The following is a 25,865-nucleotide window of genomic DNA, read 5'->3' on the forward strand; positions in this document are numbered from 1 at the left end:
TCTTGCAACTCCCTCTGGAGCCTTAGGGAGAAGACCTGTCCACACTGCGGGAGCGCCAAGATGGGCCTCCCCATCCGATATGGTCTACGGTTATGCCTCCTAGATCCAAACACTGCATACAGGAACTTGAATTTTCCCAAGTTAAGCAAGACATTATTAGCCATATTAGCACATTCGCTCACTAAGAGGCTCCTCTTCTCCAGCTCGATCGCCAGACCATAAGGAGTAAAATATCCTGGTTGTGCAGGCTCTCAGATTTTCCTTGGAGACCCTTATATCTAGACTTTGAACCTGTTCCGCTCAGAATCTTTGACATAAAGCCCAGACTCCGCCTGTTGCTAGCTGAGGGCTGAAGCAATGCATATATCCGAAGGTAATACCTGGACCTCCTACGTGGTGCAACTGTAGCTCGAGACAGCGCCATCACCAATATTGCCACAGGTTTCCTTGGGGATGACCCTATGGATGGAGCAACTATTGCTTTCTCTAGTATTGACACTGGCTGGTGGTAGCAGAGGCCCTGAAACTTCTTGTGACAGCCACCACCCCCCATCAGAGTCCCTTAGGAGAGTGACTTTTCTTGAATGGCCCGTCTGAGTCAGTGACACTGGGCTGTTCTTTATAGACTCTGATACAGTCTGACCCAGTTGGCCACCTGTTGTTGTATTTCTTATTCTTCTTTTTTTCCTATTCAATAGTTTTTTTTCACCTTGGATGCGCTGTTTCTTGGGGCTTGGGGGATGAGAGTATCTGGGCGTGCTTTGTTGAGAGTTGTTTGGAACTGTTCTGCTAGTTTAGAGCTCCAGAATGGCCCTCTGACCTTACGGCTTGGTCGGGAGGCTCAGGGGAGGAGGACGCGGGCTTATGGTGTTATTGTGGGGGCTGCGGGGGACCAACCTCCCTTTTGGAAGTATTATGACTAACCCTATTAAGTTTCTCTCTCTAAATGTAAAAGGGCTGAACTCCCCTAACCCGAGGCGTCAGGTGCGGTAATGATTGTGCCTGCTCCTCTCCTCTGTCCTCTCTCTCTCCTCCACTGAGTGGTGCAGAGGTATCCAATATATCCTTATCGGACCATGCACATGTCCTGGTATCTCTCCAACCCCCCAATGCATGTAGGGAGCCCTTACCTAAATGGAAACTGCCGCCTTAGGTCCTCCAGGATCCCGTGGATGTGGCGGCTATCCGAAAGGGAGATTGAGGCTTTCTTTCTTGCTAATAATCTCACTCGCACCTCCGAGGCAACTAGATGGAACGCTTTTAAGACTACTATTCGGGGGTCATTACGTCTATACCTATCACCAGGACCCGAGAGGCTCGGCTAGTTGAAACCACTCTTTCTAGGTCTATTAAAACCCTAGAATGAAAAGATCACTTACAACCGTTCCTCCACAATAAGCGGCTCCTTGCTGAACTATGAGGCCAATTGTGCTTGCACCTCACCAACAAGGTGGAGAGACTCCTATTCACTCTGAAGCAGAAATTCTACACGGGGATAAGGTCAGGGCGTGTTTGGCATGGCGACTCCGAGCTCAAACTGCGAGAGCCCATATCACTAAACTTAATCGTCTGGATGGTACATGGGCTAGTTCGGAAGCTGATAAAGGCTTGGAATTAGAGAATTTCTATAGGGACCTTTATGTAAATGCTCCTTGTTCTCCCGAAGCCGTTACTGACTTTCTTAATTCTTGCCCTTGGTACCCTATTGATGTCTACTATACGTAATTGTTGGAGGAACCTATTACTCATGAGGAAATCGCAAGGGCTCTGAAACAACTCTGAATAGGTAAAATGCCAGGCCCGGGTGGTTTGCCAGTCACTTTCTACCGGGCCTTCTACAGCAGCTATGAGAGCAATTGCTCCATCTTTTCAGTAGTTTTACAGATATCTTGGGTCTTACCCTATCAATGTCTGAAGCAGAAGTGGTATTCATTCGTAAGCCAGGTAAAGGCCATTCCCTACCTGCATCGTATCGCCCTATTGCTCTCTTAAACACTAACGCCAAGATCCACACAAAAATCCTAGCAAATTGTCTGGAGCCTCACCTCCAGGTCTCATTGATCCTGATCAAGTGGGGTTTATCCGCCATCTCCAGGGAGCAGTTAACATGCGCTGGGTATCCCAACTTGTGGAAAAAGCACGCTACAGAAATATTCCTGCCTGTCTTGTGTCCCTCGATGCGGAGGAAGCATTCAAACGAGTGGATTGGGGATTCCTTAAGGAAGTCTTACGGAAGGTGGGGCTAGGCCCAGCAATGGTCTCCAAATTGATGGCGTCTTATGCGAGACCGACTACCTACATTCGCTTCAATGGGCATCCTACTGCCCCTATTCCCATCTATCGTGGCCCCAGACAGTGGTGCCCGCTATCCCCTTTATTATTTGCCCTAGTGGTTGAACCCCTGGCCATCCCCATTTGTCAAAATCAGGATATAAGGGGTATCCCCATGGGTGGATACGAACATAAAGCCTCCCTCTCCGCTGATGACCTTCTTCTTTCACTTTCCTCCCCACCTTGCTAAGTCTCACACCCTTAATCTTACTCTCCAGGCCATGGAGGTCCAGGAATTGCAAGACCTGATCCCGGTACAGTAGACTGACGTATCGATTCAGTACTTGGGCCTAGATTTGACCCCCACGCTTTCAGCATGGACCTCGTTCAACTGGCCTAGATATAGGAATGCCATCGGGAGGAACTACACAGATGGAAGGGCCTTCTTCTCGCATGGTTAGGATGCATCAATACTATTAAAATGTCTCTTCTTCCTAAAATCTTATACCTCTTTCAATCACTTTCCTTTCCAAAACCACATTCTGATATGCTTGCTCTACAATGTGGTACAAAAGGGGGTGGTAATGGACGGAGCATCTAAACCAATCAAACACTCACACCCAGTCAAAAGATCTGGGTTTAATCCATCACCGTTCCTTAGCCCACTCCGCCACCCCAGTTCAGACATGGCTATATGCAAATCAGTCTGACCCTGTGCCTCATGGGAACAGTCCAGCCCGAACTGCCAAGCCATGCCTTCCCTGGACCGGAAACAAGCTTCCGAGGACCGGTTTCTGGCATTCCAGCCGTCTTCAGCCCGGCTTGCTTGAATACAGTGGCAAAGTGAGCAAGGGACTCACCTCTGAGCATACCCTGCCACACTTATGGCGGCCGTCCATCACCACCCCCTTTTGTCCAGCCCGAACTGCCAAGCCATGCCTTCCCTGGACCGGAAACAAGCTTCCGAGGACCGGTTTCTGGCATTCCAGCCGTCTTCAGCCCGGCTTGCTTGAATCCAGTGGCAAAGTGAGCAAGGGACTCACCTCTGAGCATACCCTGCCACACTTATGGCGGCCGTCCATCACCACCCCCTTTTGTACCGCTTTTGGCCGCCATAAGTGTGGCAGGGTATGCTCAGACGTGAGTCCCTTGCTCACTTTGCCACTGGATTCAAGCAAGCCGGGCTGAAGACGGCTGGAATGCCAGAAACCGGTCCTCTGAAGCTTGTTTCCGGTCCAGGGAAGACATGGCTTGGCAGTTCGGGCTGGACTGTTCCCATGAGGCACAGGGTCAGACTGATTTGCATATAGCCATGTCTGAACTGGGGTGGCGGAGTGGGCTAAAGAACGGTGATGGATTAAACCCAGATCTTTTGACTGGGTGTGAGTGTTTGATTGATTCAGATGCTCCGTCCATCACCACCCCCTTTTGTACCGCTTTTGGCCGCATAAGTGTGGCAGGGTATGCCCAGACGTGAGTCCCTTGCTCGCTTTGCCACTGGATTCAAGCAAGCCGGGCTGAAGACTGTTGGAATGCCAGAGACCGGTCCTCGGAAGCTTGTTTCCGGTCCAGGGAAGACATGGCTTGGCAGTTCGGGCTGGACTGTTCCCATGAGGCACAGGGTCAGACTGATTTGCATATAGCCATGTCTGAACTGGGGTGGCGGAGTGGGCTAAAGAACGGTGATGGATTAAACCCAGATCTTTTGACTGGGTGTGAGTGTTTGATTGATTCAGATGCTCCGTCCATCACCATCCCCTTTTGTACTGCTTTTGGCCGCCATAAGTGTGGCAGGGTATGCTTAGACGTGAGTCCCTTGCTCACTTTGCCACTGGATTCAAGCAAGCCCGGCTGAAGAAGGCTGGAATGCCAGAAACCGGTCCTCGGAAGCTTGTTTCCGGTCCAGGGAAGACATGTCTTGGCAGTTCGGGCTAGACTGTTCCCATGAGGCACAGGGCCAGACTGATTTGCATATAGCCATGTCTGAACTGGGGTGGCGGAGTGGGCTAAAGAACGGTGATGGATTAAACCCAGATCTTTTGACTGGGTGTGAGTGTTTGATTGATTCAGATGCTCCGTCCATCACCACCCCCTTTTGTACTGCTTTTGGCCGCCATAAGTGTGGCAGGGTATGCTCAGACGTGAGTCCCTTGCTCACTTTGCCACTGGATTCAAGCAAGCCGGGCTAAAGACGTCTGGAATGCCAGAAATCGGTCCTCGGAAGCTTGTTTCCGGTCCAGGGAAGACATGGCTTGGCAGTTAGGGCTGGACTGTTCCCATGAGGCACAGGGCCAGACTGATTTGCATATAGCCATGTCTGAACTGGGGTGGCGGAGTGGGCTAAAGAACGGTGATGGATTAAACCCAGATCTTTTGACTGGGAGTGAGTGTTTGATTTATTCAGATGCTCCGTTCATCACCACCCCCTTTTGTACCTGCTCTACAATGTGGCATTAACAAATTTATCTGGGAGAAATCCAGACCGCGCTTCCCTAATAAGATCTTGATGCTACCTCGTGACCGGGGCAGGCTAGCGTGCCCCAATCTTCTGGAATACTACTGGGCTTGTCACATACAGTATATATCGGAGTGGGTGGTTCGCAAGAGCGAAAAACATTGGTTCCACTTGAATCAAGCAGTATCCTATAGACCCTTGTGGAACTTGGCGTGGCTCCTGCAAGGGCCTGCCCCTGTAGCGCCTATATAACCACCCCTACGAGGACAATATTAGAGATCTGGGATAAGTTGGCTATACCAGAGGTCTGACTACATTTCCCTCCCCTAATATGCCTGTAGCTTTTAACCCCTGTGTGAGAAGTTAGCCTGGCATATGATGTCTTCTATTCTAGTGGGCACCTTGCACCAGTCTAAACAACCCTTATTGGTGGTGGTTGTAAAGTCAACCTTAAAGACAAGCTATCCTAGTGGTAGCATGGACCAGCAGTCTTAGGCAAAAACCTCTGAGAGCATGTGAAGCAAGCTATTTTACCAATTATAATCCCTTGAGTATCAAATGAAAGGACACCACTCAATGTATATATCAAATATATATGTATTTATTTATAACACAACCCCTCTGAACTCTTTATGAGGTCAGAGATCGAAATACATCACAAGTTACTCATTAAGCATACTATAAGTTGCACAAATACAATTCTGCCCTAGGGGCCTCCACTAAGTAAGTGGTATAAGAACCACTTCAGGAATAGAGAATAGGCCTAGGGCCTAGGAAATCGCTGGGGCTACACTAGACAACTAAATGTTAGGAAGTAGGAGACCCACGGGAGACGCGTGCAGTGTCTAAACACAGTTGCGAGTTACCATTGACTTACAATGGAGAACGTAGAAGTTACAAAGTTACAGTTTTTAGACACTTCCGGATGGACTACGGTAAAACCCCTTTTAACTAGGACACTTCGAGAGTCAACACCCACGGGAGCACTGGAGTACTCGAGTTACCTCACCCAGGGAAGCCGGGTGCATAGGTGTCTTTTCGTGTCGGGTTTTGTCGATGTTTTCTATGGAGATCTGTAAAGAAGTGCTGCAGGCGACCAGAGGAAAAGTGTCCGGGTGGATCCAAGGGTGGATCGGAGATGAGAAGAACCTGAAAGCAGAGGGGACAGAGTCTAGGTCACTAGCCAGTGACCAGGAAGGAACCAGGCGATGTTGAGTTGATTCAGGTGAAGAGGTGAAGCTTGTCTCTGCAGCCACGAGGACCAGGAGGCGTCAATGACGACCAGGAGCTGGATTCGAGCTGTCCCACGAAGGATCTAGTTGACTGCGGTGTCGGTATCCGGACTGGACCCAACAAGCCTTGATAACCGCACTCCACGCAGGAAGTGAAGATGGGGTTCAAGTCAGACCAGCAAGGTCTGGGGAGCTTCTCCTTTGGAGGGAAGCTGGAGCAAGCCTGGAGCAACCAGGAAAACAGTTTAGTTTCAAAGGTTCGTCTTCAGAGGGCTCACTAGCCAACGGGCTAGCAACCGGGAAGACATGTTGAGCTGAAATCCAGGAGCAGGCCCCACGCGGCACTCGTGGAGTGTGGAGGGCTGATCTTTGGTGCAAATGGCGCTCGGGTCTGGGGCTTCTCAAACCCCAATGCACAACTTCATGGGTGCCTCGGTAGTTGCACTGTTAGCAAAATGCAGGATGTCCAGGTTGTCCGGTCCCACGTCTCTCGTGCCCGCCACGGGTCTCAGCTTTACTGTGGATGTGGATCGGAGTTGGAGAAGTCTGAAAGTTCAGTTCCTGAGTAGCTGAGTCTTCGGGTTCCGGCAGCAGCGTCGACATAGCAAACCGGCAAGTTACTGGTGGTGCCTGTTTGCACAGGGTGGTCACTCCATGACCACAAGGGAGATGTCTTCAGACTTCTAGTCGATATAGAACGTCGAAGGTCCAAGAGTTTGTTTCAAAGTTTCTTTCAGGATTAATCTAAAGTCTCTAGACACAGCTCCTATCTTTCTACTGATTTTAGGGGCTGGATTACCTGCTAGGTCCTTCCTATGGGTGGACCCTGAGATGGGGGTGGTTACACCCCTTTCCCTTTGTCCAGTTTCACGCCAGAGCGGGGCTGGAGTGCCCCAGCAACTGGTTTGAACCGGGCTATGCATGGAGCACCTTGTGTGCCCCAGGCAGTGTCTGGAAAAGCATCTTTCCATTCAACCCACCCTGCCCCAATACACTACAGGCTGTCTGGGGAGGTGCCAGCACCTCCCCTGACAGGAAACCTATTGTCCAGGCCTCCCTTGCCGGAGTTTCGTCCAGCAGCAGGAGGTCAGACTCGTGTCTGTGGCAGCAGCATCCTTTTTGTAATGCTGAGGCTCTGTTTAACTTTAACCAGGTAAAGTAGTAACTACATGTATTTTCCCTCTAGAAGGGTGGAATGCTACCCCCGCCACCAGAACTGGCGGGGGGGGGGGGTAGTATTCCAAAGTGTTTGACACCCTACACAACATGTTTCGATAAAGTCAAACCATTAACCGCGAGGATTATACTGCACTTAAGAGTATATGGTATGGCTATATCATAGAAGAGCTATAAGGAGATGTTTCCGAAAGCTGCAGAGGGGCTCAGCTCATGCTAGGGCACCCTCTCACATAAACCTAAGCACTTTGCCTTTAGGATTGTCAAGGCCTGCCATTGGAGTGACTTATAGGCATATATGTGTCTATATATAAGGGTAGATATAGGTATACTATATCTAAGCCAAGGGTGATTACACCACCTTGCCCAAGCTGAGTGATCAGCCTGTGGTGTCATTTTGGATGGCCAACCAGGGATGGCATAATACATGCTGCAGCCCCTGGTAGGCTTTGGATGCACCTATGCCCTGGGTACCTATGGTACACTATACAGGGGCTCACCAAGGTGACTCAATTCCCAATCAGGTATGTACCTAAAGTACATGGTATCAATTTAGAGAGAGAACAGCTGGTCTGTGGGTCTGATCAGCAGGTCCACAGCCACACTAAAGTCGAAAAACCAGAGAATCACAGCAAAAAGTGGGGGTGACCATAGGAACCAGACCCTACTCTCCTACACCCTGCACTGCAACTTCAGGCATTTAGTGATTGGACAGATGGTGAATGCAGTGGTATTCAGGACCTTTCTCAGGGTGATAAATTCCTTACATTTGAGCAATGTAGGCAAGCTTTTCATCTTACAGAAGGGGCACGGATGCAATACTACCAGATACATCATTGTTTTAGATTCCAGATGTATACCCATGGAGCCACTAGACAAATTTGAGGGATCGAAGGGTCTGATTTCTCACACATATACTGTCTTACAGCATTCCCAGCGGCCCACGCCCCATGGGTATCAGACATGGCGGGCTTCAGCCCTGGAAGAGAATATACCTCCAGAAGGGTGGGATCGATTATGGCGGGATATCCAGAAGACGTTCCAAAGTTTGCTGCAACGTGAGTCAGCATATAAGTTAATGACCAGATGGTATTAAGCCCCTACCCGCTTACACCAAATGTTTCCATACTCTGCCCGACGTGCTGGAGGTGCCAGGGAGATAGAGGCGACTTCATCCATATTTGGTGATCATGCCCGAGTCTTATGATGTTTTGGAAGGAAGTCCTCAGCCATATGAAAGAAGTAGTGGTGTTTCCCATTCCTTCCTCTACAATAGTCACTCTATTAGGCATTAAACCCTTAACACTAACTGCTATGACATACACAGACTGGCGCTTGATTCTCCACTTGTTAGGAGCCGCCAAGTAGACCATAGCCCTATTTTGGAAGAAGCCGTCCTCATACCCTCCCCCCCTCCCATAGCCATCAGGTTTTTTCGCTTGTGGATTGTTTTAGCCTTCGAATTGCTTACTCCCCGCATCAATCACACAGACACTAGATTTACCCGAACTTGGCAGCCACTTATGCATTATTTTACCATGACAGGCACTCCCGATTGGTCCCCCCGACTACCAGCCTTGCAGCTGTTTGATGATTCCCTTGAACCATTCTCTAGGGGTCGGAAACCCGGATTCCCCGGAACGGCCCACTTAATTTAGAGGGCCTGCCCTCTTACCCCCCGATGACACTCTAGCTTCCCCTCTGGGGCCTAGATCCTCCCAGCGCATCCTTCTTTTTCTACCACTCCCTTGAGAGAGTTTCTCTCCCTACTTTTTTTTTTTAGCATTTCCATAAAATTGATGACAGTTCCCTGTTGTTTTTCTAGACTATAGGTTTCCCACAGATAGAGGGTAGAACCTATATATTGCGATGTCATGCTTAGCAAGACCCTAACGATTTCATTAATTTGCTAATGGTAGGATTCCATTCAATACTCGGATTATTGAGAGCCTCTTTTTAAAACTTTTTTTTTCTTTCAGTCTATCTTTGACATGAGACCCTTGTCAAGATAATTTGAAATTGGGTTAAATCACGTATTTTTCTTCTCTATCCTTGTTTATTTCACAAAAATAGACCTGGTGATGTATTGAATGGGATTGACTCTGCTGTGTATGCTCTTATCGCAATGCTTCACCATGTAACCTGGATTGTGGGCTTAATTTGGTGTTTTCTTTACAGGGACATGCGTCCTCAATTTGTTTTGCTTTTGTTTTCTGTCATATGTTCAATAAACCTAATTTACAATAATAAAAATAAATGCTGGAACAGTGGACTGTGTGGGTGATCTCTCAGCTGACTTTAGATCATTTTCTAAACACAGAGTCCAGTACAATGCATCATGGGAGCTCTCGTGCTTGTATGCTGGCATCAGGGTTGCTGACTAATGTAACTTCTAGCTCTTTTGCTACTGGCAACTCAGTGCTGTTGCTTCCAGACCCATTATATGTATATCATCAGATATCAAGTCAAGATTCTGGTTCATGTGCTCCTCTTGAACCCCTCAGTGTCATGGGACTTAAAGTTCTACTCAGAAGCGTACAGGCTGTGCTACTGTCGGGCTGCTGAATACCAAGGCCTGTAGCCTTAATTCCACCTCACTCTTCTTTCATGCACCAGTTTACCCTCACTGCTTTCTTTGTCTCTGTTTCTCCTTCTTTTCCCTTTTTACTTGACGTTCCACAAAATATGAGTACTTGTGGGGCCCACCATCAACTTCCAGGTCAGTTTAAGCACTGAAAAAACGAACGGTGCGTTATGAGCGATATGCTGAAACTGAAAAATACTTCTCAGGAACAATTCTCTGAACTTTGCTTTTTTGGTAACCCAGTCTCGTGTACTTCCTGCTGGCCAAGGCCACTGATCCTGACATGGTGTCACATTCGAATGAGGAAATTCGACTCTGCAATTTGTAGGATGCATCCGAGAACGAAGTTAGTCATGGACATTTCTCGAGGAGCATCACACCAGGTGGTCAGGGAAAATGCAATGCTAACCAAGTGAACACCCTCACAGTCCTAACCGCAGGCTTTATAAACATTGTCAATGCCTTTCCCTAACTAATCTACAGTTCTAACCTTGTAATTTAGTAACCAATGTATAAGTGTGGCAGAAATATGTTAGACATCCGCGGTATACGTCTATTCCCAATGAAGTCTTGGGATGGAAGGGAATTGCTCACATCTAAACACTAGGGGCCATATGTAGGTAATCTCAATTTACCTATTCTTAAATACCGAATTTTACCGATTCGGTATTTAAGAATAGGTATATGGGATGTAGATAATTATTCGGTAAATATTACCGAATCAGTAGGATTCGGTAATTAAGAATCGGTATTTACTGATTCGGTAATTCCCATTCATTCCTATGGGCCTGGAGTCCCATAGGAATGAATGGGAAGCCACCGAATCGGTAATAGGGGGAACATTTTCAAGGGTGGCAGGTTGTCACATTGACACCCTGTTGCACCCCTGAATAGTGCATGGGTGCACATGTGGCACACATACATGCCCTAAGGGCATGTATGTCTGCCACATCGCACTGTTGTAAAAGCTAAATAATTGCTTTTTCAAAGGTTTTCAATATTTACCAACAAAAAACAATGGGAGAGGTAGGGAAGTACAGAAACACTCTCTTAATCCCCAGTAATAAGTCAATAAACAAAAGAAGAGAGGTTAATGTCTCTTATAAGCCACTTGGATGGAGCCAAAAGACTCAAGGAGTTCGCACCCTATTTGGGTTTGAAAAGAAAGCCCTCACACACCAACCTAGTCAGTGTCATGCTTCATCATCGGGCCCCACCGAAGAGACCTAATGCCTCTTCGGTGTGCTGCGACGCCAGGAGACTGCGGAGCTGGTATTGTGTGAAGGGTGTGTTGTGAGGATAAATTAAGCTTAAAAAGTGTCTAAAGGGTATCTAAAAAAAGTTTATTAATGATCCCTAGGACACAAATAAAAGGGTTCTATGTGTCTGAATTGTAAAGCCAAAGGTAATGGATGGTTTAATTCAGATTTAACTATGTCAACATGTTTCAGCCTTAGTGTTGGTTTTATTTTACCTAGGCATTCGTCAGGACAATGATAAACCCCGGCGGTATGGACTCTCTAATCGTCCACCCTAACCTGGGGGCGTGAAAGTGAAAAATAATAAAAAAAGTGTTTAAAGTGCATCAAAATTGGAAGAGCAAAATGCTCATTCCGAAAAATCACTCCTAGTTCTGGAGTGTCTCGCCACTTTAAAGATTGGCGCTATCTGCACCATGGGTCTCAGGAGGGGGGTTGGAGTGTCCCTGGCACATCGCCCTCAGCACTCGCAGCCCGCTTGTACACCTCGTACTACCTCAACCTTAATCGTCGGGGTCCGGTTGAGGTAGTACGAGGTGTACAAGCGGGCTGCGAGTGCTGAGGGCGATGTGCCAGGGACACTCCAACCCCCCTCCTGAGACCCATGGTGCAGATAGCGCCAATCTTTAAAGTGCCGAGACACTCCAGAACTAGGAGTGATTTTTCGGAATGAGCATTTTGCTCTTCCAATTTTGATGCACTTTAAACACTTTTTTTATTATTTTTCACTTTCACGCCCCCAGGTTAGGGTGGACGATTAGAGAGTCCATACCGCCGGGGTTTATCATTGTCCTGACGAATGCCTAGGTAAAATAAAACCAACACTAAGGCTGAAACATGTTGACATAGTTAAATCTGAATTAAACCATCCATTACCTTTGGCTTTACAATTCAGACACATAGAACCCTTTTATTTGTGTCCTAGGGATCATTAATAAACTTTTTTTAGATACCCTTTAGACACTTTTTAAGCTTAATTTATCCTCACAACACACCCTTCACACAATACCAGCTCCGCAGTCTCCTGGCGTCGCAGCACACCGAAGAGGCATTAGGTCTCTTCGGTGGGGCCCGATGATGAAGCATGACACTGACTAGGTCGGTGTGTGAGGGCTTTCTTTTCAAACCCAAATAGGGTGTGAACTCCTTGAGTCTTTTGGCTCCATCCAAGTGGCTTATAAGAGACATTAACCTCTCTTCTTTTGTTTATTGTTTCAATATTTACCACCAACTTGTAGTTGGTGGTAAATAACGAATCCTTAAGTCAGGAATGCACTAACTTGAGTGCTCCCTACATTACGGATTCGGTCATTTACCGAATCCGTATGTTAAGAATTCGGTAATTAACCGATTCCTCAAATTACGGTTTCGGTAAAATACCGAATTCAGGAATTATGCCACCTACATCTCAAAAGTACAATATCGGTCGGTAACGGCCAGGCCAGATGTAGGAAGCCTAATACCGGTCGGTAACGGCCAAAATTACCGAATTTCGGCCGTTACCGACCGGTATTATGCATTTGAGATGTAGGGGCCTAATTAAAGGATTCGGTAATTTACCGAATCGGTAATTTAAGGAATCGATAAATTACCAAATTCTGAAATACCGATTCAGTAAATTACTGAATCCTTAATGTAGAAAGCACTCAAGTGAGTGCTTTCCACTTGTAAGGATTCGTTATTTACCACCAACTACAAGTTGGTGGTAAATAACGAAACCCGTTAAAAAAGCAATTTTGTGCTTTTTTATCAGTGCCATGTGGCAGACATACATGCCCTTAGGGCATGTATGTGTGACACATGTGCACCCATGCACTATTCAGGGGTGCAACAGGGTGTCAATGTGACACCCTGCCACCCTTGAATGTGTTCCCCATTTTACCGAAACTGTATTTACCAATTCGGTAATTCCCATTCATTCCTATGGGCCTGGAGGCCCATAGGGATGAATGGGAAATACCGAATTGGTAAATAAGGATTCGGTATTTACTGAATCTTACCGATTCGGTAAAAAAATACCAAATGGATACCTACATCCCATTTACCAATTCTAAAATACAGAATCGGTAAAATTCGGTATTTTAGAATCGGTAAATCTGGATTACCTACATCTGGCCCGAAATAAGGTAATTTCGGTCGTTACCAACACTGTATTGGGCGACCTACATCTGGCCCTAGATCTCTTCTCTCTGGGTCTTCAGAAGTAGCTCTGCTGGTGGATCCCTTTTCCCCGGAACAAATCCAATTTCAGAAACAGGACGTTCCCTTTGTTAGATCCCGGGCTTTGGAATAGCTTGCCTATGCATGTCCGACATGACCACTCCCATCTACCTTTAGAAGGGCAGGAAACAAAAGCTCTTTTCTTTAATGTTTCAGACCATGGAAATTTGTGGTACTTCTGTCTAGATACCTACATAGATAACATAGTAAAGTAAAATAAGATGGAAGAGTTGTTAGCAAATAACAATAGACCATTTATTACTTTTTGCATTTTCTTAGATCGTTCTGTTTCACTCTTCAATAATGTGTCACTTCTTTATGAGTCACAGCTGTCTAAGAAACACTTTCTGCACAACCTACCAACAATTGTTTATGGAACGGATGTCATGTAGTTGTATTTTCTTCATAGAGGGCTCTTGTTGCCTAGAATAGGGCTACTAGAGTTTCCCTTTGTTGCACAATCTATAAATATAGTAGAGGTAACGAGCAAAGAGGAGAACAATGCATGTCACAGATACTAATGCATTTAAAGTAATTACGTCATTTAACATTATGTGCATGAGTCGCTTGTCAACTTTTATCGTTTTCATTGCAGGAACTACAACACCCAAGAAAGATAATCAAGAGGAACCTTCTTCAGATCCTCCCAAAAAACCTCGAAAACCTAGACGAACAACTAAACGTAAGTACATGGCCAGGTGTAGAATTTGCCATATTGGACACATTTTTTTGTCAAAAGTATTTTTATTGACCATTTAATAAGAAATAGTAGAAATGCGACAATCCCACACTTCATCCCACACAGGGGGTAGCCAAAGCATTCGTCTGAAAACAACATGGACGACCAGGGGAGGGTCCATGTGATCAAGCCTATTACACATAACATAGCGACCTAGGAAGTACCGATCACCAAACACGTGTACCAACATTCGAAAGCAGTGGAGGCAAAGGCCGTTTAGGAGTCTCAGTTGCACAAGTCACACCAGTGCGTTCAAGCGGCCAGTCCTCCTGGCAGAGTGATCATAAACAGCTTGCAGTAGTGCTAAGAGTCCCTGTTGCAACCATGTGGCTCTACATGCTGTACGTAATTGAGCATGTAAGAGAGATATCATGACAAACAAATAAACAAGAAGACCCCCCCCCTCCCGCCCCCCACCCACCTCCCTAGTGCTGGTAGCATTAAGAACAGGACAGGGAACCTTATGCGCAGCGGCAGGGATTCAGAGTTGAAACAAGGGGAGCGTTCGGACACTGGGCGGACAGACTGCGTACGTCAGACCCTTAGAGAGGAATGCTACCAGCAGGCCTCAGCGAAACTCAAAATTCTTAAAATCATCTAGAAAGATATCCGCCATCCTTTCCATACTTAGCAGCTTCCAAAGCCTCGAGTGCCAAAGAGAGATGGCCGGAGCCTCTTTCTTTTTCCACGCTGCGGCCAGGGTAATTTTGGCCGCGCCAATACTGAGCCACATAATCCTCTTGTCCGTCCTGGTCTGGTGTTCGAGATCAGGATCACGGAGACCCAGCAGAGTGGAGGCCATCGAGGTAGGAATAGGGTATCCCAACATGTCCTTAATTTGAGCTTGAATTTCCTCCCAGTACGGCCTAATCACGGGGCAGTCCCACCAAATGTGCTGGAAGTCCCCTAAAAGGCCACATCCCCTCCAGCATCTATCCAAGGTGTCCGGGAAAATCAGTTTCAGTTTGCCGGGGTGTAAGTACCAGTCTATCATGGTTTTCATATGAGCCTCCCTAAGCTTCACGGAGTGATTAAACTTGGCAATATCGGACCATAAATGAGTCCACTCGGCATCTGAGATATCTTGTTGGAGAATCCCCTCCCACATAGACATATACCGGGGCCTAGGGGAGAGTCCAGTGGCAAGGATGAGCCCATAGATGAAAGTGATGGCCCCTTTCATGGAAGAGGTCCTGGTCAAGAAGGCCTCGAACTTCGTGACGGGTCGAGTTGCCGCCTCCCTCACCCGGGGGAGAGCGCCCAGTGTAGCAGTTGAGCGTGATGGTAACGCTCACTCTCCAGTACCCCATAATCCCTCCTGCAGTTTTCAAAGGTAAGCGGGTCATAATTGTGAAATAGATGTGTAAGCGCTAGACATCCTCCGTCCTTCCAAGCCCTAAAGGGGCCCTCGAGTGACGCTGGGGGGAAGGTGGGGTTAAAGTGTATGGGCGTGAAGGGGGAGGGGAAGGTGGTCCACCTGTCATCTTTGGAGACAGAGTCCCAAACCTTCAGGGTGGTGCTAGTGGGGGTACTGACATATCCATTATTGGGTCTGTCGCACTTGGGCCTCCACACCAAGTCCTAGATCGTTCTCCCAGCCACGCTCCTATCCATATGTAGCCAATGTGTTCGAGGCATGTGGGCTGCTGAATTCATATCTGTGCATTGATCGCCGCCTAGTGTTGGGTCCGGATGATTGCACTTTGTTGTGTTGGAAGAGTCTTCGAAGTATCACAAGATAGGTGACTCCTCCCCTGGACTACAGTGCGCATGGGCATCTTCTCCATCCTCAGATTGTTTTTTTTCGCCATTGGGTTCGGATGCTAACTCCTATCTCCAACTTCTGAATCAAAAACAAAACTTTTCTAAAGGCCAAAAGGCCTTCGACTTCGCCGGTATTGTTCTCTTTCGGTACCTCTCTACTCGATCCAGCCTTCCAGCTCGAATCGGTTGTGGACGCGGTCCGTTGGGCCTTTTCGACGCCACGTGAGCCGACCGTTGATGGAAAGAAGCCCGTTTAAAAGGTGCCCACAATGCCACTCCAAGTTCCCACAAACTGACAAACACTCAGTATGCAACAAGTGCCTTTCCCCAGACCATAGGGAAGAAACCTGCCCAGCCTGCGCCCAGTTTCGATCAAAGAAAACTATACGAAACCGGCGGGCCGCTAGGCAAGAAATGCAACGACAGGCACCGGAACCGGAAAACATCTTTGATGATGACTAGGAACTACCGGAAGCTCCAGACTCGGACCTAGAAATCGTCAGCGTCGAGGACTACTCGGACTCCGATGACGAGATCCCACTGGGGCAAATCGTGAGTACCCTGCCCCGACGCCATTTAGCCCGTTACCAAAGGCTCCGGTCGAGGCATCGCCAAAAGGCCTTAGCCAAGATCATAAAAAAGTTTCGCCAGCCCCGCCATCTGGCTCGGCTCCGAAATCAAAACCGAAACCTTCAGAGACCCCAGGGCCCTGTACCATCGTCCCCAAGAAGGTTCAAGAGCCAAAAAAGGTCGTTGACCCGAAGGGCGTCGAACCTAAAAAGGCCGTACAGCCAAAGAGCGTCAAGCCAAAGAAGACTGTCGACCACAAAAAGGCCGCTCAGCCAAAAACTGTCGACCCCAAAAAAGTAGTCGAACCGAACAAAGGCACGCAGCCGAAGGGCGCCGAACCAAAGAAGGTCGCCGACCCGAACAAGCCTACTGTTCCGAAATCCGTCGACCCGGCAAAGGTCGCCGACAAAAAGGGTGCCATACCAAAGCCCGTAGCACGGCCCCAAAAACCTGTCGACCCAAAGATAACTACTCCAAAGACATCAGTCGATCCAAAAAAGAACGTTGACTCGGAAAAGGACACTCATCCAAAAAAGCGTACGGAGCACAAAAAAAGTGTCGAACCGAAAGTTCCGGTCGACCCAAAGACAATCGCCGACCCGAAAAAAAGGGCCTGAGCCAAAGAAAACCAATAAAACACCAAAAGTCGTCGAAAAACCAGGTGTTACCGACCCCAAAAAAATATAACACTCAACCCAGGACTGTAGAGGAAGAACTCTTCCACCCAGATCCATCAGACGACCAGGCAAAGATATACATTAATCCAGAGACTGGTAAAGTTAGCATCCTGCACAGAAAGAAGAGCCTTTGGACTTTGGCTCTCATTCCCCTATTCCATTAAAGAAAAAGGACTTTGGGACTTCTCCCTCTAGACCCTTCATCCCTTTTCAGCCTATCATGCCTACTACACCTTTTGCTCCTTACTCTCCTTCTCACCACGGGGACAATGAGGGTAACATGGGGGATGAGCCACAGCCTCAATATGATTTCCCACAAGATCCTCAACCACAAGAGGAACCATGGGAGGAACCAACAGACCCTTACAACACCCATCCCATCTCTGATGTACCCTCTTATCCTACTAAGCCGTCACCTACTGATGACACCATAGTCTTCAATCAACTCATAGACAGGGCAGCACAATTCCACAATGTAGACATGCATAATGACCCTGTTGAGGAAGACTTCTTATTTGACACCTTCCCTGCTTCAGAAAAAAGTGTCAGAACACTTCACCTGTGTAAAAGGGAGTTCTAAAACATGCACCTGACATATTTAAGGATGCAGCCAGGGCACGGGTAATCAATCCCAGAATAGAAAAGAAGTATAGGGCAGCTCCTACAGACCCTACTTACATCAAGGGGCAGTTACCACTAGACTCACTGGTAGTGGCTAATGCACGTAAAAGGGCCAACTCCCAAACAACAGGGGCAGCACCTCCCCCTGATAAAGAGCCAAAAATACTGGTGGACGCAGGCAAAAGGGTAGCAGCACAAGCCTCCAACTCATGGAGAATTGCTAACACACAAACCCTACTTGCTCGTTACGACAGGGCGCACTGTGATCAGCTCGAAAGCCTAATGCAACACCTACCTGAGCCTTTTAAAGCACAAGCTGATGACCTCATACAGGAGGGAAAATTCTTAACAAGCGCCTCCATCAAATGTGCGCTTGACGCAGCAGACACCGCAGCTAGGTCAATTAACACTAGAGTCTTAGTACGCAGACATGCATGGCTGCGTATTTTCGGGTTTAAGAATGAGGTCCAGTCCACCATTCTTAACCAACCTGTCAATCAGGATTTTCTATTTGGCCCTGCTGTCGACACCATTTTGGATAAAATGAAAAAAGACACGGAAACCGCAAAATCAATGGGGGCATTGCAATTTCAGCAACATAGAGGCTCCTTTCGACGCTCCTCATACAGAGCAACTACACGAGGAAATACATCGCAAACAATTGCCTCATACAAAAGTAACACACAAGGTTCCTTCAACAAAAACACAAACAGAGGAGGTTATAGGGGCAACAATAATAAGGGAAGAAGACGTGGAGGCAATAACACCAGAGCCTCCCTGCCACAAAACAGTGACTTCATTATGCTACCTCCAGACCACCTAACACCGGTCGGAGGCAGACTCCAACAGTTCCTACCTGTCTGGCACGCAATTACCACGGACATGTGGGTGAGAGAAATTATGCAGTTTGGTTATTGCCTAGAACTGACTTCTACACCACCAAACATACCACCCAGACATCGTCCTATGTCCACGGAACACATCACCCTGCTACAACAAGAGGTGAAATGCATGCTGGAAAAGGGGGCCACAGAGCAAGTCCCTTTCCACCAGCAAGGGACAGGAGTATACTCCCTATACTTCCTTATTCCCAAAAAGGACGGTTCCCTCAGACTAATATTGGGCCTCAGACCCCTAAATCAATATATACTATTGGAGCACTTTTATATGATCACACTACAACAAGTGCTCCCGTTGCTACAACAAGGAGATTTCCTAGCAACACTGGACCTCAAAGATGCGTATTTTCACATACCCATCCATCCAGCCCACAGAAAATACCTCAGGTTCACAATCGAAGGTCAACAGTACCAATTCAAGGTTTTGCCCTTCGGGGTTACCACGGCTGCAAGAGTGTTTACAAAATGCTTAGCGACAGTGGCAGCACATCTCAGAAGGCAACACATCCATGTGTACCCCTATCTGGACGATTGGCTAATACAAGCAAAATCGTACCAACAGTGTGCAGCACACACTTCAGGTGCTACACAGCCTAGGGTTTTCAATCAACTACACAATATCGCATCTGCAGCCATCTCACGCACAGCAATACCTGGGAGCCACTATAAACACCTCAGTGGCAAAGGCATATCCAAACTCAGCAAGGATAGCCAGCATGCAGATACTCATTCGCAAATTCCTGCCACAACACTCTCTGCCAGCTCGAGTCTTTATGCAGCTCATAGGCATGATGGCCTCCTGCATATTCATTGTCCCCCATGCAAGACTTCAAATGCGCCCATTACAAGAATGCCTAGCACGGCAGTGGAACCAGGCTCAAGGACAACTAAAAGACCTAGTGTTGGTAGACAGTCGCGCTCACAACTCTCTGCAGTGGTGGAACCCACAAAACTTTTCCAAGGGGCGACTGTTCCAAGAGCCGGTTCCACAACTAGTACTAACAGCTGACGCATCACTGACAGGATGGGGAGCCCATCTCCTTCAATACACAGTACAAGGTTTCTGGACAACCAAACAGAAAAAGCTGCATATCAACCAACTAGAATTGCTAGCGAGATTCCTAGCCCTGAAAGCATTTCAGAAATACTTGTACAGCAAGACGGCGTTGATCCGGATGGACAACATGACCGCAATGTTCTATATCCAGAAACAGGGAGGAACGTACTCTCCACAGCTGTCCCATCTGGCACAAAGCATATGGAAGTGGGCGATTCCCAAAAACATTTTTCTCCTAGCAGAACACCTTCCAGGGAAGGACAATCAAATTGCCGACCTGCTCAGCAGGCACAGCCAACAACGACACGAATGGGAGATTAATCCCCAAGTTCTCCAGCCATTCTTCAAAGAGTGGGGTCACCCAGAAATAGACCTGTTTGCCACAAAAGAAAACTCCAAATGCCAGTACTTTACCGCCAGATTCCCACATCCGTTGTCACAGGGCAATGCGATATGGATGAACTGGTCAGGCAGATTTGCGTACGCTTTTCCCCCAGCACCGCTGATCTCGCTGGTGGCATGCAAACTGCGGCAACACTCACTCACGCTAATCCTAGTTGCTCCCACATGGGCGAGACAACCATGGTACACAACTGTTGGAACTGGGGTCACCAGCTCCCTGAGGGTAGCATGGCACGAGGGGGTAGGCATCCGAAAGCTTATGTGTAAAGCGACCATACAGCACACGCAACCACTGAGACAGTAAAAATGGGCACGCAATGAGTGACGCCACTCCAGTGAGTATGTGTAAAAATTAAATAACTTTTATATTTAGAGCAGAGTCAGGGTAATCAAGTATTCACAGTATTATTACCTCATTAGCTTTCCTTTCAATACAAGTATTTCAACACTTGGCAATAAATACTAGGTGAATACCTATTAAATATAAGATAAATACTGATTAGATATTATCAAATGTAGATAACCACATGCCTGACCGTAGCCTTGCTCCTTGTCAGCACCTGTAAGAATGACATTATAAAGACATGAATACAACACTGCGTTAAGTACCAATCTTCATTTCCTCAGGTAAGCGAAGAGCATCTCCATAACAGTAACATCTCTCCGCTGTAGGAGTAAGCAGTGCATTCAGTGATAATAAAAACATTTCATTAGATGTGTAACATCTTATTAGCCTCAGCATTAGGCGGCCATAACTCTCCTCCTCTATTAGGAGTAAAACTTATGAATGCATAAATGATGTATCATAAATAACTGTAGGTCAGAGTTATCGTTCTCCTTACGCCGATGAAGAACTTCCTGTGAAGTCAACGTAAAACTTTTCATGAGGCATGAGGAAATCACCATTTCATTTAACAGGTCTCAAACATAGCTGCGGACCTCAGTACATACGTTAGAACAGGGCCTAAGCGACTCCCTAAAGCAGTTTCGCCTTAGTGTATACCCTTCCCCTAATCAGGGGTTAACTGTAGGCTTCCTTTAAATGTAGCACTAAGTGGGAGAAAACATTCCATTAAGATAAAACATCCCCTTGTGCAGGATTAACCATCTCCCTAATCAGGAATAACTACTTTAGGAATCACTCCCAGTAGGAATAAGTATTTCCTAATTTAGGGCATTAAGCAGTTCAACAACACATTTCCTTGGGGTAGAGTAAAGGGAGTAATTCACCAATGCAGCACATACAATAAAGGCATAGCCTTTTGTTACTTCCTAATAAACTTTTCATTGCATCAGACAATTTGCATGTCACTAAACCATAGTAGGACATTTCATTAAACACTGGAAGGCAATGCATCAACATTTCTCTAGGGAAGAACAACCATAACAGTAGGCATGTACCAACATCCCACCACCCACGACTAAACGGGTCATTACAATCAGGCGGGAAGTACCATCTCCTAAGCATAGGTGAAACATCCCCTTAAGTCAGGAATAAACATTTCAGGGAGTAGGAGTAGCCCTTCCCTGGAACAGGAATGAGCTTTTATTAACCCGCAGTATGGTCCTCTTGCAAGGAATTCAGTGAGAAACATTCATTTAACACATTTCGAACCCAGCAATTAAGCAACCATCCCGTCAGGTAAGTACCCCCCTTCAAAAGGCAATCATTTCATTAGGCATGGACAAAACATTGAATCCACAGGGGAATTCTCCTTGTGAAACTCAGTCCCTGCCGAGAAGCAATCTGACTGAGGTAATTCCACAGCTAGGGACTACTTCCTCCTCAGTCCAGTCACGAAATGAGCAATTTTGGGGATTCTTATCCTATCATTAAGGGCTACTGCCCATGTTAAAAGGGGGGCCTTCTATAAATAATTAGGACCCACAGGGCTCATTGACAGTGTTCCCAGTCACACAGGCTCTCAGGGCCAGCAGGGCCCAACTTCAACTTTCCCCCGGGGAGGGGCGAACTCGGGGCCTTCTCCGGCCTTCCGCCCACCTCCCCAGGGATTACCTGTCTCTTCGGCTCCTCAGGGAGCCCTTCCGTGGATTCCTGCCAGTCAGGATGAGGGAGGGGGCTCTTGGGCTCCTTCTAAGCCCTCCGGTGGTTTGTGGGCCAGACAGGGGAGGCCCGCGCTACTCCGGCGCTCTTTTCCGGGCCTCCCTTCGGCCCGACGTTGCACCGGACTTCCAGGGCCTGCTCTGGCAGGGGGGGGCTCGGACTCTCCCACAGAGCCCTCCCCGACAACAACAAGCTGTTCCCGGGCCTTCGTCAGCCTCCACGGCCCGGGAACCAATAGGGTCGTGGCACTAGAGGGGCTCGGCCACGCGGCCAATCTGTACGCGGCGGGGGCGTGGCTTGACGCGCCCCCGTCACATGACGCGAGTAAAGGCTTTAGGGCCTGTCAGGCCTAGCGCGGCCTGAGAGGAATTTCAGCGGCCCTCTTCTCACACTAGGGGCCGCTGCAACGATCTCCTCAGCGGGGGCCTGTCACAGATAGATGCCAGGCCGCGGCGGTGATAGCAGTCGACAGCATTGACGGCGGCCCTCTCCTGATACCAGGGGCCGCCGAGGGGGATTGCTAGTAATGTCGGCGCCTCAAGACAGCGCCAGTGAATCTCCGGGCTGTGGCGGTGAGTGGGGGCAGCAGTGCTTCAGAGGTGCACACGGCACTCGGTCCTCGATGCGCTTTGTGGGCAAGTGAGCGCTTTAGGCACAATTACAGCGCTGGGTAGATATAGCGCTTGGGGTCAGACTACCATAACAGCGCTTCTCATGGGAGTCATAGGGGGAATCCCAGCACTCTGCAGGCACAGCACTTCTTGAGGCAGCAACGCCCTCCAGCACCCCAGCGCTCCTCACAGGACCAGCAGGAGAGCGCTGGGTAAGCAGGGCAGACAGCACAATCAGCACAGGGATCCAGCGTTTAGTAAAGATAGCGCCTGGGCATTCAACAGGTTACAGGCTACAGCGCTTGGGCAGCTTCTTTAATAGCGCTTCAGGTCCACTATACCAGGGCACAAAGCAGAGCAGAACTCGGCAATCAGCAGGCTCAGTGTTTCTCACAGGGTCACAGTAGATAAGCGCTTGAAGGGCTCTGTAGCGCTTAGCCAGGAGACAGTTTATTTAAGTTGGAAGCAGGTCAGCAGGACCAACAGGACAGGACACACATCCGTGTCAAACCAACCAAAGGGATCCCAGGTGGCGACAGGGAGCGCAGGGAGCGACACAGCGCCAATACCTGGTTGTCCTCTCAATAGTCCAGTAGTGTTTTGGTTTCTTCTCGGCGCTTTATGTTGCTTGCGCCTGGTTTCTTCTCAGCGCTTTATATTTCTTGCGCCCATAAATTTCAGTCTCTTGGTTCCTTGAGGGGGGGGGGGGGGGGGGGGGGGGTTGGAGTTGATGGCTGGTATCAGATCTCCTCAGCCAGTCTCCTCAAGTAGCCCCTGGGTTCCCCATCCGCCGGGCCAGATCAGGGGGGCAAGTTCAAGATCCCTCAACACTTAATAGGCAGCACCTAGGCTCTGTCTCCACCAGTGTCATAGGTCCCTGTCCAGGCCCCCACCGTCTAAACTCCTGCGTAGGTTCTTCCCCAGGTCTGTGCTCCCTCAGTCTGACAGGAAAGTTTCCCTCCCTTTCCTTTTATAGTGCCAGTTAACAGTTGGTAGTGGCTGTTGGTGTCATCTCACCTGTTCCAGAAGGTTCCAGGAGGTTCTAGGTTGTTCCACCATTCTGGCTATGGGCAGGTTGGCAGGCTAGTGTTGATACAATGTTTGAGGGTTCTAGCCAGCTCCTGGCTACTAGAATGCGCCCACAAAGACCGCGCTGCAGTAGCAGGGGTCAGTGGCAGCCATGTTAGGGGAAGGAAGCACTTGCACCTTAACATTAGTTTGACATTACACAGGGCTTTCTCCACTACACAAGGCCTATACACTTTTGTTACTATGGGGGACATCCTAAATTAAGGGAATAAGAAGCGAAAAATTCTGGGGAAAGGGCCAAGTCCTACAACAACGTTCCTAGAACTTTCAGTAGTTCCTCATCAAAGACTGTGCCCTGCACTCCATCTTCTAACTCAGAACCATGGAGAAATCAGAAACCCAAATCCCAATCAGATGAACCTAGTAATCTGGCTCCTGAGGTCTTAGAGTTTGGATAACTTAACTTGCCCCCAGATTGCATGAACATCATTAGGGAGGCAAGACGACCAACCAGACGAGTGTGCTATGCAGCTAAATGGAAGAGATTTGGTATTTACTGCAACAATAACCAAATCAACCCTTTAGACGCTTCCATTCAAAACATTATATGTTATCTGCTGCATTTACAAAGATGTAACTTAGCATACTCTTCTATACGACTACACCTCGCTGCTATAGAAGCATACCTTCTAAACAGGCAACACCTTTCACTGTTTAGAGTACCCGTAATTAAAGCCTTAATGGAGGGTTTAAAAAGGGTGATCCCTCCACGACACCCCCCTTCCCCAGTCTGGAATCGAAATATAGTACTTACCAGACTTATGGGCCCTCCTTTCGAACCTCTATAATCATGCGAAATACAATTCTTAACGTGGAAAGTTGCATTCTTGGTTGCCATTACCTCACTCAGAAGAGTGAGCGAATTACAAGCACTAACAAGTCAAGAACCTTTCATGCAGGTACATGCCAACAGGGTGGTTCTTAGAACCAACCCTAAGTTCATGCCTAAGGTTGTATCCAATTTCCATATCAATCACTTAATAGAACTGCCAGTTTTCTTTCAAAATCCACAGTCAGTAGCTGAGAGAGCCCTACACACATTAGATGTAAAAAGAGCTCTTCTTTATTGTGTGGACAGAACTAAATCATTTAGAAAGACAAAACAACTATTTGTTGCTTTTGCACCACAACACAAAGGAAATCCTATTTCAAAGTCAGGAATAGACAGATGGATAGTTAAATGCATTTAAATATGCTATCAAAAGGCAAAATGCACTTTAACCGTCCCCCCAAGAGCACACTCTACAAGGAAAATGGGGGCATCCATGGCTTTCCTAGGAAATATTCCTCTTGAAGACCACATGGACCACCATACACACTTTCACAAAATACTACTGTGTAGACGAGTAAGCAAAACAGCAAGCTGCTGTAGGCCAGGCTGTCCTCAAAACTTTTTTTCAAACTGCTGCAGCTGGCACAGTTAGCCACCTCTAGAGGACATACTGCTATACAGTCTATGCACAGATAAGAATTCAGCAGCCCACATGCCTCGAACGGAATATGCTAATTACCAGTATGAATCTGTTCTTGGCATGTAGGGCTGCTGACATTCATATCGGCCGCCCTCCTCCCCGGTGCCTGTCGCAGCTGCAGCATTATCTCGTGCATGGCCATCTCTTACTTTACTATCTCCATCTCTGCCACAATGGCGAAAAACAATCTGAGGATGGAGAAGATGCCCATGCGCACTGTAGTCCAGGGGAGGAGTCACCTATCTCGTGATACTTCGAAGACTCTTCCAACACAACAAAGTGTAATCATCCGGACCCAACACTGGGCGGCGATCTATGCACGGATATGAATGTCAGCAGCTCTACATGCCAAGAACAGATGCATACTGGTAATTAGCATATTCCTTTTCGGATTCTTGTTGTGACCACTCTACTAATATACGAAGTTGAGCCGCTTTGTAATACAAATAAATGTCAGGCAGCCCCACGCCTCCCTCTTTCTTAGGTCTGCGTAGGACGGTGAAGGAGAAGCGTACCCGGCCTCCCTGCCAGACGAAACGCAGCATCATGGACTTCACACGTCTGAAGAATTCACCTTCAAGCTCTATTGGAAGGGCCTGGAATAGGTATAGGATCTTGGGGAGGAGGGTCATTTTAATTGTGTGTATCCTCCCTAGCCAGGAGATGAACATGGGTTTCCATCGGGCCAAGTCGGACTGGATC

The 25,865-nt window shown here is 47.8% G+C and overlaps 1 protein-coding gene across 1 annotated transcript in view; it reads left to right on the forward strand.

The window, feature by feature from the left end:
- The window catches only part of LOC147709124 (uncharacterized), a 3,078,084-nt gene that overhangs the window by 1,001,961 nt on the left and 2,050,258 nt on the right, over positions 1–25,865 (forward strand). The window contains exon 18 of the mRNA XM_086927727.1: positions 13,793–13,879. Within this exon, the coding sequence (XP_086783853.1) occupies positions 13,793–13,879 (87 nt within the window). The remainder of the gene's footprint in view (positions 1–13,792; positions 13,880–25,865) is intronic.

The sequence above is a fragment of the Lissotriton vulgaris genome, chromosome 6 (genome assembly GCF_964263255.1).
Source record: "Lissotriton vulgaris chromosome 6, aLisVul1.2, whole genome shotgun sequence".
NCBI lineage: Eukaryota > Metazoa > Chordata > Amphibia > Caudata > Salamandridae > Lissotriton > Lissotriton vulgaris.